At 36.7% G+C, this 13,973-nt stretch overlaps 1 protein-coding gene across 1 annotated transcript in view; it reads right to left on the reverse strand.

Annotated features, from left to right (window-relative positions):
* Window positions 1-569: 569 nt before the first annotated feature.
* Window positions 570-13,973, reverse strand: part of GC (GC vitamin D binding protein) — a 33,741-nt gene continuing 20,337 nt past the window's right edge. The window contains exons 7-13 of the mRNA XM_038556296.1: window positions 13,778-13,907; window positions 12,699-12,901; window positions 11,641-11,770; window positions 11,075-11,172; window positions 9,171-9,303; window positions 3,002-3,056; window positions 570-749 (exon numbers count right to left, since the gene is read on the reverse strand). Coding sequence (XP_038412224.1) covers window positions 3,027-3,056; window positions 9,171-9,303; window positions 11,075-11,172; window positions 11,641-11,770; window positions 12,699-12,901; window positions 13,778-13,907 — 724 coding nt within the window. The 3' untranslated portion in view covers window positions 570-749; window positions 3,002-3,026. The remainder of the gene's footprint in view (window positions 750-3,001; window positions 3,057-9,170; window positions 9,304-11,074; window positions 11,173-11,640; window positions 11,771-12,698; window positions 12,902-13,777; window positions 13,908-13,973) is intronic.

The following is a 13,973-nucleotide window of genomic DNA, read 5'->3' on the forward strand; positions in this document are numbered from 1 at the left end:
ACAGAAATTTTCATGCAAGGTAGATGTTACCTACTTAATGTAACACAACCTGCAGCTGGGAGCAGGAAGGTGTTCTCAGGAAGATGGTGGTGGTGGTTCTTTAAGAAGTGAGTGATCCCGGGATCCCTGGGTGGCGCAGCGGTTTGGCGCCTGCCTTTGGCCCAGGGCGCGATCCTGGAGACCTGGGATCGAATCCCACATCAGGCTCCCAGTGCATGGAGCCTGCTTCTCCCTCTGCCTGTGTCTCTGCCTCTCTCTCTCTCTGTGACTATCATAAATAAATTAAAAAAAAAAAAAAAGTGAGTGATCCCAGGCATTTATGATGGAAGTCTGGCTAACCTTTCCTTAATGATACCTATCAAAGCTGAGAAGCAATCAATGAGTGGAGCTTAGTGTGTTGGGAATTTGAAAGTGGTTACTTAATGTTGTGAATCTTCTAAAAAGACACAGCAGAGACCTGAAAAAAAGCAGGGACTGGTGAGGTTAGGGCTACCTATCCCAGAATCTTTGTGACAATCACAGGGACAGAGCTGAATATCAACATTGTAACATTATCCCAGTAACATGTATGGATTGCATTATATTTATATTTATTTTTATATATTATTTTTATAGCAAATTATCAAACATCATTGTATAAAGATATTGTAGCTGATAAAAGCAGGGATTATCCCACTCGTCTCCCCAGGAGCTCTGGTTTTGCTTAGGTTAGGCCATCAGATGTTCCCAGGGTGGTTCCAACACTAGATCTATGAGAATAATGAAAATGAATGTTAGAAAAACAGTGAATGGGCAACAATCATAATACCGCTCAGCAGATGTTTATAAGGTCAGGTTATTTTTATGCTTAAGGAGGAACCTGTCTAGCATGACCCATATACCCACTATGACCCACCTGATGGGTCCAGAATAAAAATGTAAGAAATTCCCAAGACTTGCATTTAAGACCATCACTCTTGTTATGTCAAGATTCATTATAGCTTTTCTTTTTTTATTTGAACTAATGATGTGTGTAACTTGGTGCTCTGAGAATGAATGGTTCCAGCCATAACAAAAAATGCAGCAACCGTTAATACACGAGGCTCCTAGTCATGGGATTGAGATAATTTTTTTGGTAAAACAGTGTTAGTTTTTGTCAAATCCCATTCTACTTTGTAATGAGGCAAATACGTCCCCTCCATTCCTTGGTTACCAACCCCATCAAGGCACTACAGTAGAGTTCTACTGTAGTTTCTATTTGCACAGTGCAAGAAATTCCATCTTTCATTTTACTCTCAGTTTATGCATTTGAAGATGAGATGGGAGACCCATCTGTGCTTTCCTCACTGGTTTCTCTCCTAGTGCCTGGCTATGCTGAGTGTGATTCTGGTAGTGTTTTTTTTTTTTTTTTTTTTTTTTAATCCAATTTGAATCTGCCATCGGATGAGCCTATTCCTTTATCTGTTGGCAACCCAGGGAACACTGTCTCCAAAACTGAAGGAAAAAGATAACTGGCTTTGTGGGATTTATCAGGAGGTGATAATTCTCTCTCCGGTGAGGCATGAGAATGTGGCCACAGTCAGTCAATTTTGGGGCTTGAAGAAAGTGAGTGGTCAAGATGATGACTCCGGTTTATGATCTTAGTTAAGAATGAAATAGCATCACACTGTTGCCTGGAAAACCTGAATTGTAGGTGTCCTTAAGGATGGGAACACCTTGAGATGAAGGCTTCAGCTCCTACAAGTTCAAATCTCAGAAGAAATATAGACTTTCATTGAGAAGAAATTCATAAGCATCCACAGTTGATCTAGCAATTTTAGAACAGCTTCCCATTGAACAGTATGTGCCATTTCTGCCATGGGTGAGCTGACATGCTCTAGTAAAAGAAAACTCAGAAGAAAATGGATCTATTCTAGAGCAATTAAAAACATGAAAGAACTGCTGTATCTGGGGAAACTCGTTTGAGTTTAGATTCACATTATCTGTAGTAGAAGCAGCAGCAGCAACTTTGCTGGTAGTACTGTCATTTCTTAGGCATTTTATATACATCCCTTCCCCTTCATCATTACAATAATGCTGAGAGATAGATATTGTAATTTTCTTTTCATGAAAAAAGGGAACTGAGCTTTAGGGGGGATGAATGACTCACAAAGATAGGTAGTTGGAGTAGGAATTCTAATATAGCTTGGATAATTCCGAATGTTTCCATGACCACCCCTGTTATACTGCCTCTTGGGATTTAATTTTCTTTTTTACTGTTTCGTATTCAAATAGCTTATATTGAAAGCCTGGATGTGATGGACTGATTTAATTTCCTTAGTCAAGGGTCTTTGCCTCCATATAATTTTGAGGAATGTTGTTAATAAATCAGCAAAATAACAATCTTTTATCATTGAAAAGACTCAGTTCAGTGAAGGTCTGAGATACACCAAAATGATTGTTTTCTTCATTTTTAATTTCAAAAGTAATATCTTTAAAATGAACACAATTAAATTTGGAAAGAATAATTTTGTTAATGTGCAGAATTGAGGTCACCTTCAGCTTAAGGTACGAAACTTAAAGTATGTTATGCCTTTAACATCTTCATCATGCATTTTTAATGGGTGATAATATAATGTCTAAAATAAACAAATGCTAATACTTCAAATATTCCACTTAATTTGAAAAATCCTCTTTCCTCCTAGGAACCCTGTTGTCTTTTAAGATGATGGACTCTGTCTTTAAATTCAGTCTTTAAATTTAGAATTCTTCAAAATCCCTGCAGTGATCTCTATCTTGTCATTTTCTTAGATGCGGGATTATAATAGATGTAGTACCAAGCTGGGGACCTGGATTCTCGGTCTACAGAAGAAAGAAATTAGTTGGTATATGCATATAAGCTCCTTAAGTTTTCCATATGCTTAATGTCTCCACTGTAATATGAGTTTGAATAGATGATAGTTAGAAAAGAGACTTCTCAAATTGGTCTTGAATTTTAAAAATAAAAATCTGGGTTCTTCACTGCCTTTAAAGCTATACTTACCTAAGACCGCACACATACATCAGGACTATACAGTATTGTTCATTTCAACATCAATCTGAAATGAAAAAGTTATGTAAGTCATAAAGTGTTTTATAGACTGTTGTAGAAGGTATTCAAAAATTTGAACCTTGCTTAGGGGAAAAGATTCTTGTCAAAATGTAGCTTTATATTAAACTTTTTATCAGCCATCATTCACATTTATTTAGTTTTTTTTATTATTTTTTTATTCATGAAAGACACAGAGACAGAGAGAGAGGCAGAGACACAGGCAGAGGGAGAAGCAGGCTCCATGCAGGGAGCCTGATGTGGGACTCGATCTCGGGTCTCCAGGATCACACCCCGGCCGAAGGCGGCGCTAAACCACTGAGCCACTGGGGCTGCCCCCACATTTATTTAGTTTTATGCTATCCCTGTACTTAGAATTTGAAAATAGATAAAGAAACGACAATAGTTAATAAGTGCTAATTATTGGGTGTGCACAAAATATTGAGGGATAAAAGAGCCTGAGTGCCAGAGAAGGATTCCCTGCAGGTAGATGAGGCCTAAAATGAATCCTGAGACTTGATGAAAGATTTAGTTAGGTTGGAGTGAGCATTGGGCAATCTAGGATGAGTCATTATGTGTAAAAATCCTTGAGGTAAGAACAAGATTAATGTACTTGAAAAATTACAAGTAGTTCAGGAGAATCAAAGCAGGAGGAACAAGAAGTAATGGTAGGTCCAACTGAAAAGGAAGTCAAGGGTTCAAATTCTTTATTACAAAACTTTAGACCCTATGGAGAGTAATTAGAGGAATATATTAACTATTACATGTTTTACAGAGGTGATTTTGACCTCTGCATAGAGATTAGGTTGGGTGTGAGGCATGGAAGGTGAGAGGACTAGAGAAGGGAGACCAATTGGAAAGTTGTGATTCAGGCAAGAGGTTGCCTAAACTTAAGTAACAATAATGTAGAAGTAAGTGGGGGAGACAGAGATACAGAGATGTTTGAATTGATAGGATCTGGAATTTGGATATATATGGAAAGAGGTGAAATCAAGGATCACTTGTTATCTTAGTGGGTGAATGATTATGATATTTATTAATTTAGGAAACACAAGAGGAGGTTTTAAGGGAAGATTTTGGTTGGGTTGAATTTATATTTCTTGTGGGATAAGAGAGCCCCCTGAAGAGTTGGATAAAATGCTCAGTGTGGAAGGAAGAGATCCTGGCTAATGGAAGAGATTTGGATATTAAGGTCCTGTCCATGGCTGAGAACACTCCAGGAAAATGTAATATAATGAAAAAGAGCAAAGAAAAAAAACTAGAAAAGAGAAAGGATGGCTAGAAGAAGAAGATACTATGAAATAGAATGAGAAGGGAAGAATCCTGGAAGTACAAAAGGTAGAAAATAGGGATATCAAAGTAATTGTATCAAAGGGGAAGAAATAGTTGTAGGTATCAGGTGTTTTTTCAGAGAAGGCTGCTAAGCTAATGACTGAGAAATGTTTGTTAGATTTGGGAAGAAGGAGATTGTCAGTGTAATGCTATTAGTGGCATGGTTCTGTCAGAAGTCCTGCAATGGGCTGAAGACTTAATAGATGTAAGAAATGAGAATATATACTGTTATTTGAAAAATCTTGGTCGTAAGGGGAGGAGAAAGGAAAAATAGCTAGGGAATAGTGTCCAAAGTACCTTATTTAAGGTCAGGAGATAAGTAACTTTAAATTAGATGGAGCCAGGAAAAAGGAAATGTTGAAACAAAAGAAGAGTAGTATAACTAATGGAAGAAGATTCCAAGGAAGTGGAATAGATGGAATTCCGAGACATAAAACTGACCTGGCACTATTTTTTTTTCTACTTTCCTAATAATTTTGGATTTCAGTCAATTAAATCTTTTGGTATCTATACTTTGCTTTTGTCATTATTAGCGAAGTTAGGGCTAAATCTATGACCGTAACCTGGAGCGAGAGCAACAGACTCTTGTTGAATAAACCTATGATTTTCCTAACATCAGGTAACCCTTGCATGTTCCTTCAACCATCTGTAAAAGGAGAATTAAAAATGGTACCTAATACTTAGAATTGTTTTAGATTATCTTATAAATGTATACATATAAGGCTCCTATTCTGCTTCACCTTTAGTAATGGCTTAATAAATGCTAGCTATGATGTTGAGGATCTCATAAAACCTACTTACACTAAGAAATGTGACCAACTATAGGGGATAAGCCAGTGTTCCCTGAAGTATGAGCAGAAGAAAGGGGGAGAAGGAGGGGAGAGTCTGTTTTCTTGCCCAACTTCCTCTTGGCTATTTGCAATTGTCTCCTTTCAAGATGGTAATGATCAACTCCAGTATGTAACAATGGCTTTCTGAAAACTTTTGGAAACCATAGTTAATGCCCATTAGCACTCTGTTGGGACATTTTAGAGGAAACCTAGTAACGAATTCTCAGAGAATCACCAGGGATGAACTGACTGAATGATGGGTGAAGAGAAAAAAATAAATTCAAGTCCTATTTTACAGCTGTTTCTATAGTTAATGGGCTTCTATGGAATAAAAAAAAAAAGGACTAGTTCTAGTTCATTGAGAGTACTATGGTGAAACTAAAAGAATTACACTAATTTTTCTATTTGCTTGTCATTTGAAGATAAGGGTGAGGGATAGGGATAGATCACCACATAATGAGACTCTGGTTTAGTCTGGTTCAGAAGCATCTTTTGCCATTCTTCTAGTGACTCTGCCAAGTATACAGAATAGTAGATAGAGGTGGATCCCTGGATTTAAATGACTTGGAGTCGCTGTAATAGATGGGCATTATTTTTAAGGAAAAAAATTGTCAGGCAAATATGGGGCAAGGATATTTAATATATCTCAAATATTATAAGGTAACAGGACAAATAGTCATGCCAAGTATTGAGAATCAAAGCGAATGCTGTTCTAACATGAAGTCAGAAAGCAGAGGCCAGCTCACTTACCTAGCTGTGAGATTAGTTTAGAAAGACCATCTAAAAAGCTAATGGAAACAGCAGAGTCGAACCTTCGAGTGTTCCAGACAATCACATGTGCACGAGTGCCTCAACTCCATTTATTTCCATCTTCTCTAGCAATTACTGAAAAATTGGCTATTCAGCAGCAGCACTGCTCTATATTTGCTGAGTATAAAGCAGGAACATTGTTATGCACCTGCCTTTCCATCATTGTAGTTGAAAATACAAAGTTTTTAAATGGTAATATGTTATAATAAAAAAATCTAAAAAGCAAAAAAGCAAGAGACTTGAAGGAAACGTGTTGTGTGCAATTGTTCAGTTTTTCTTGTATGATGTCAAAAAGAAAGTGTGTATCTGGACAAACAGATAACAAACGGACTAGGAAAAGTTTACGAAACTGATACCTTTTGACAGCATGTAAAAAAAATAGTCCTTTCTCTTAATAATTGAATGATACTCTACGCAAAATCTGGTAACAACTTTGAAGTAAGGTAGTTTTATTTTTCTGGGATAAGGCAACCTAATTCAGCTGTTGTAGGTTGGTAGTAAAGGAAGGGTCTGCTCAATTGTTTTATGCTAAGTGTTTTAATGTGATAATGACCAAAATATTCTAACGATCTAGCTCCTCTAGTCTTATGTTTGATTTCACTTGGCTTGAATTTTCATAAAAGATGAACACGATCTGTTTCTCAGCAGAATTTAAAGAATATGCTTTTGTTCTTCATCTGGAGTTCTAACTTTATAAATTGCTGCAAACAAGATTGGCTAATAGGGTGTGAACGTAGAAATTGGAAGAGAAATCAGAATCTCCCAGGGTATCAAGCAGAAAAATGAACAAGGTGATGTAGCTCAGTTTAGCAAACTAATTAGGACAATTTTAGGTGCTGTACAGTCAAAATCAAAATTTCACTAAAATGTTAGGCAAGTCTGGGATATGAGTGCAAACTTTAAAATTTTTAAATTCCAGCTAACATGCAGTATAACTAGTTTCAGGGTATGATACAGTGATTCAACACTTCTTTATAATACCCAGTGCTCACTGCATAGTGCTCCTTAATCCTCATCACTTGTTTAGCCCATCCCCCCCCCAACCTCCCCTCTGGTAACCATCAGTTCTCTACAGTTAAGTCTGTTTCTCAGTTTGCCTCTTTTCTTTTCCCCCTTTGATCATTTGTTTCTTAAACTCCACATAGGAATGAGATCATATGGTACTTGTCCCTCTCTGACTAACTTACTTCACTTACCGTAACACTCTAGCTCCATCATGTTGTTGCAAATGGCAAGATTTCATTCTTTTTTTATGGTAATATCCCATTGTGTGTGTGTGTGTGTGTGTGTACACACCGCACCTTCTTTATCCATTCATCAGTTGATGGAAACTTGGGCTGTTTCCACAATTTGGCTATTGTAGATAATGCTGCTATAAACAGAGGTACATGTGCCTCTTGGAATCAGTATGTTTGTATTTTTTGGGTAAATATCTAGTAGTGCAATTGCTGGATCATAGGGTAGTTCTATTTTTAAACTTTTGAGGAACCCCCATACTGTTTGCCAGGGTGGCTGTATCAGTTTACATTCCAACCAACAGTGCAAGGAGGTTTCCCTTTCTCCACATCCTCACCAATGCCTGTTGTTTCTTGTGTTGAGTTTAGCTATTTTGACAGGTGGGTGCTGGTATCTTCTTATAGTTTTGGTATGTATTTCCCTGATGTTCAGTGATGTTGAACATCTTTTCATATGTCTGTTGGCCATCTGTATATTGTCTTTGGAAAAATGTCTTTTCATGTCTTCTACCCATTTTTTTAAAAGATTTTATTTATTTATTCATGACAGACACACAGCGAGGAAGGGAGAGAGGCAGAGACACAGGCAGAGGGAGAAGCAGGCCCCATGCAGGGAGCCCAACATGGGACTCGATCCCAGGTCCCCAGGATCCGGCCCAGGCCTGAAGGCGGCGCTAAACATCTGAGCCACCTGGGCTGCCCCTTCTACCCATTTTTAACTGGATTATTTTTTAGGTGATGAGTTTCGTAAGTTCCTTATATATTTTGGATACTAACTCTTTATCAGATATATCATTTAAGGTTTGCCTAACTTTTAAGAAGCCACTGCAAGTATAAAAGCTGCTATTGAGAAAAGAGACATTTTCTAGCTGGTAAAGAAAACCAGAGCAGTTTAAATCCTAGTTTAAAACATTTAACAAAATATCAGAGCACAGACCAGATCCACCTGCAACAGAGCCACACAGCCTAAACTGGGCTCTCCTCCCTTATTTTATACCTCCAGCCTGCAGACAGGTGTAACACTAAGTACCTGCCTCACAATGGTTTATGGGAAAAAACCGGTAGGCTCAGATGTAGTGAAAAGGATACAGTAATAAAAGAAGGACGGTCTAGCTGGAAATACCTATGTTAAGCACAAGGTAAAATAAATGATCTGGCAATGATTTATGCAAATTACATTAAAAGGATAGAAGGAAAGCTAGGGAGGGAATATAGGGGCAAGGAATGGAGACTCAGGGGGATTAACATTTAAAGAAAAATAAACCTAAGAATGAACAGATTAGTGGGGGTGGGGAGGGCAACTGGAAGATGTGCAAGTTCTAATTTCTTTAGCTTTTAAAGTTTGGAAGTAAATTGATAGTGTCTAAAAATTTTTGTAATTAAAAATGACCCCATTTTAAGAAAATCACTGTAAAGAAACATTAGTGACTATTCATTTTCAGTTGCATTTCTTTCTTGTTAAAAGTAAATTTTTATAATTAAGAGAGAAGGTATGTGATCCATGTTTATAAAAGTACTTATATCTACTGATACCTATATACATACGCGTGTACATATGTGAAGTAAAATTCACAAAAGATTTACCCTCACTGTGTGAGATGGACTCTGATATCTCTACCATATTTTTTTCTTCATTTTAAGAAGCTGTCAATATGTTACAACCTAAGGTTTAAAACCACTGCACTACACTTTGTTAACAAAAGGATTTATGAATATAGGCAATAAAGTTTTGCAACTGCCTCAATTTGCTTTTAAATTAGCATAACAAGGAAACTAACTTTTTTTTGTCTTTATAATGAAAGCATCAGGAAAAGTCTGCCAAGTGATGGCATTTCAGTAACAAAGGAAAGAGTACATCTGAGTACATAAATTGTTAAAATACTGTGCAGTGCTAGGGAGAGGGTTAAATTTTCTTACCTCTGAATCACAGTAGATGGGAGGTGAGTTTATGGAGCAGCACTTGGAGGCAAAGTCTGAGCGCTTGTCAATCAACCCTTGGAGGTCGGTTGCACTGGCATCAGGGAATTGTGCTTTTAATCCCTCTGCTAGTCTGAAAGACCATATTTTTGTACGGTTTTACTAGTTGTATTTTATAAACCTTTCTAATGCAAAATGATAACCCACTCCAGGTCTTTTAAAATTAAAAAAAATTGGAGTAGTTGTCTTAAATTTCAGATCTGTGGAGTAATCATTTAGCAATTCAATTTGCTCCTGGATTTGACTTCCAGGCCTTCCCCTTTCATTTGTTCAATTATATTAACATGGACGATTTCCTCTCCTATTTTTCCTGACTTTCATCTTCTCTGCAGTACTAGATTTCAAGCTCCTTAAAGAGTATTTCCTTCATGGGATTTTATGCCACCTTAATACTCTTTCTTTTCTCTTATTTTATACAATTTCCCCCTTGGGTGCCTGCTTCTTGACTGGCTATGTTGGAAAACACAGAGAGGGTCAGACACTTTGGCTCTTGTTTTTAGCCCTACTATCAATTAAGTCTCCATCTAACTTTCAAGATGGTGCTAGGATTTGAGTTTTCTGGATTCTCTCCCAGTTTGAATGGTCTATATGATTTTGTTATCTCTCTACTCTTAAAATCAGCAGCTCAACCTAGTTTTAACATGATCTTCTCCAGAAACTGTTTGCCAGCCTTGTTTTGGGCAGAGATGGTAGAAATCCAAATTTATCTGGGTGGGATAAGGTGGATGCTGGGAAAGGACAAGAGGATGAGGGAGACTAGTTTGCTCATAAAAGCATTATTGAAAGGAGTCAGTCCCAGTTGGAAGGGCAGGTAAGTCTGCCCAGAAGGAACTCAGGTGATGGAGAAAGAAAAAATGTGTGTGCATTTGTGTACACTCGTGCAGAATTTCAAATATCTGGATGCAGTGGTCTTAATCTTTGATGTCATAGCCCTGAATGTCAATTCTACTCCATTGCTATTTTTAATGTTTTGAGATTATATAAATTATCAGTCAGTTGCCCTATGCAACACTGGAGTACAAAACTTGGATTATCTGTTTAATGTTCTGTACTGTTTTCTGATAATTCGGAAATAAACATTTTGAACTTACAGCTTTTACAATTTTTCATTTTCTTACAGAGCTTTGCTAAGGTAGTTTTCATAGGGGTCATTGAAGGAAGCATCCGATTTTGGGGATTCTTAGGTCTTTTTGTGGAGTCCTATTTGTTCTTGCTTTAGTCCTATGTTGACAAGATGATTTGAAATGGATCTAAGAAATCACTTTAATGAATTTGGGAACGCTGTGGGTAAAATTTCTTTCATTATCATGGCCTTTCTCGTCTTACTTAAGAAACATGGCAGTTGACTGTTGTACAACAGTGTTGGTGATTTTCAAGTTTTAGAGAACGCATGCTGGTCATGAGTGGTACTACCACTTGACTGACAGTTTGGGTTGTCTTGTCAGACACAATATACCATGAAGTTAGATAACCTATTTTTTTTTTTTTTTTAGCAGTTTTCTAGTTCCTCAATTATGTGTAGTGACATCTACATTTAGCCTTAGGGCAAGAATGTTGATGAACTATGGGCTAATTTGGTGTGTTTTGAATCAAGCAGATCTTGTAATTTATACTTCTGTGGCTCTGTTCTAATTGATCTCTCACCTGATACACATGACTTTTTTCCCCACTGTGAAAAGAACTCCATTTCTTCCTACACAGATTCTACTTTTTAAAACTCTTAATTGCACCTCTTTTTTCTATTGCTCACTTAGCACACCTTAAATCTTCAATTATACATTCAAATTACCATACCAAACTGCAGTTATTGATAAATGTGAAGGAAACAGCCAGAAAAATCTTACTTTTTCTTAAACTCAGTAAAAGTGTTTTCCGAATAATCTGCACATAGTTTTTGTCCCTTGTCAATGAAAGAAGATAATTCCTTTTTCAGTTGAGGTCCCTGTAAGAAAACAATTGCATACAAAATTATTTGTCTTGAAGCATTGTTCTAGAAGACATAAATTAAATTAGAATTCCATTTAATGTCTTAGTATGTGTGTGTTTTTATCTATGCCAGATATTGGCAAGTATTTTCTATGTAAGACCAGATAGTAAATATTTTAGATTTTGTAAACCATATATAGTCTCTTCTGTAATTATTCAACTTTGCCAATATGACACAAAAGCAGCTATAAGCAATGTGTAAATAAGGAGGAAGGCTGTGTTCTAGTGACTTTATGAACACTGAATTTTTAGTTTCACATTTTTTTGTGCCCTAAAATTAAAAACAAATCCTTTAAAAATATAAGACCATTCTTAGCTCATAGGCCATACAAACAGAGGCACTGGATCAGATTTGGCCCATGAGCTACAGTTTTCCAACCATTTTCCAATCTCTACCAAGGTTGAGAAAATGTAGTAAGTGTACCTGAGCATTCATACAGCCAGTAGAATCTTCAGAGTCGCAGCATTCTGCAAGGCTTTTCAGGGTTGGCTCAAGTATTTTACTGAGGAATACTTCTGGAAGATGAGTTCTCCTACTTAATTCAAATGTATACCTGGCACAAGGGGAAAAGGAGAGAATACTCTTTGACATGAGTAGATTTGTGTTTGTGTGTCATACTAGAAATCTGACGTCTATTTTAAAGGTTGACCACCTGGCTTCTGCATCCTAATGAAAAATAAATGATTTAGGGATGACTTGGATGGCTCAGTGGTTGAGCATCTGCCTTTGGCTCAGGGCATGATCCCAGGTTCGAGTCCCACATCAGGCTCCCCACAGGGAACCAGCTTCTCCCTCTGCCTATAGTCTCTGCCTCTCTCTCCCTGTGTGTCTCATGAATAAATAAAATCTTTAAAAAAAATAAAAAATAAAAGATTTAGGTAAAACTGACTCCAAATCAACAGGTTTTGGATTTATATTCTCAATGAAATGCAAATCGTTAGTAGTAGCTTTGGAGCTATTCTGACTAGTTAATACTGTATTAAAGCTCTGTGTGTACTATATATACACGTATGTATATATTCTATATAAACATATCTATTTCAAATGCATATGGAACTAACTTTTATGTAACTATAATACAATGAACCCTACATAAAGCTTCAAGTAGGCACCTCAAGTGGCTTTTCTGTGTAAGTAGATCTGTAAATCCTTCCATTATCTTATTCCATTGCTCTCTATGCATTTATAAAAATATTCAGTCAACTATAAATCAGTCTAAAGTTAATCTAAATTATTCTAATATTGGTAATTTTCTGACCTGTTAATACAACTTATTTGTGAAATATTTCTATGCCCTGAATATGCATATACTCAGACCTTATGCAGCTCATGGCATAAACGAACATATGGTCTATTTTTAGTTCTTAGTTGGATGAAAACAGATATAGGTTTACCATTTCTTCTCATTTAATTTCTTTGTCATCTAATGCTAGTGAATGTCAATACTGTCAAAAAAATTTACTCTGGTCAACTCTACTTACTGATCTATGGCTTTGGTGTTTCCTTTATCACATACATCCGCATTTGCAGGCAACTCAATGGCTGGCAGCTCAGGTGTTGGAGCAGCTGGCATGAAGTAAGCGCACACAAAAATGTCCATGGGCGTTTTTTCTTGACAACAGTCCTTGAACTTAGAATTCTTTGTGGATAAGTTATCACAGATTTTTACTGTGTATTCAGGTAGCTATAAAAGCAATTGTGAGTTTGTGCATTGTTAGTTTCCTGGTTGGCCTAATTAAAAATAAGAAAAGCTTAGGTAGGCTTATAAGCCCTGGCATGGTATATATGAAAGGTTATAAGTAAGGTTCTTGAAAAACACCTATTAACACAGACATGTTTTCTTAGTGGGAAAAGACCAAGCAATATGACATATCTGTTTCTAAAGAGATCTACAGACTTGGAGTAACCTTTATTAAAGCAACTATTCAAATTCATATCCACTTAAAAGGATTGTGTAATTGAAAAAATGGTGAAGAAAATGATCGAGTCATCACAGGTATAAACATGAACAGCTTCCAATCTTCCAATAATATATTGGTTGCAATATTGTTCAGTAGAACTTTGTGATGAAATGATCTGTATCTATACTGTTCAATACTATTGAGCATTTGAAATGTGGCTAGTGGTGTGTCTGGCTGGCTCAGTTGGTAGATCATGTGGCTCTTGATCTCAGGGTTGTGAGTTCTAGCTCCATGTTGGGTGTAGAGATTACTAAATAAATTTAATTTGTTTTAAAAATGTGGCTAGTGTTACCAAGGAATCGAGGTTTATCAAGTTTAAGAAGTTAAATAAATTTAATTATGATTAACCTGTATTGGGCTGTGCAGGTAAAATAAGGTCAGGGGAGTTAGATAATCTTGTCCTCAAGTGTGGACTTGGCAATTTAATAGTTGTAAGACTTCAAATTATTCATCCTTGTTAATCTTGTTTCCTTATTAATGGAGTTAACAGTACACTTAAATTGCATGATGATTCACTGAGATGATGTATGAAGAAGCAACATAGATCCCATAGCAACATGGGATTCTTAGTGCATGGCACATGATGAGGATTCTCTTACCTCCTTGGCCATGCAGTCCTCAGAGGTAGACTCACAGCACTTGGAGAGAACTGTGTTGATCTCTTCAGCTAGTGGCAAAACATCCTCCAGCTCAGCAGTTGGCACTTTCTGTGCTAATTTTATGAGATGGCTAAGTAGTTAAAAATGAATTGTTAGGTGGCTAATATTGTTTTTTGGGTCTTATTATGAACATACA

This window comes from Canis lupus, chromosome 13 (genome assembly GCF_011100685.1).
Source record: "Canis lupus familiaris isolate Mischka breed German Shepherd chromosome 13, alternate assembly UU_Cfam_GSD_1.0, whole genome shotgun sequence".
Taxonomy (NCBI): domain Eukaryota; kingdom Metazoa; phylum Chordata; class Mammalia; order Carnivora; family Canidae; genus Canis; species Canis lupus.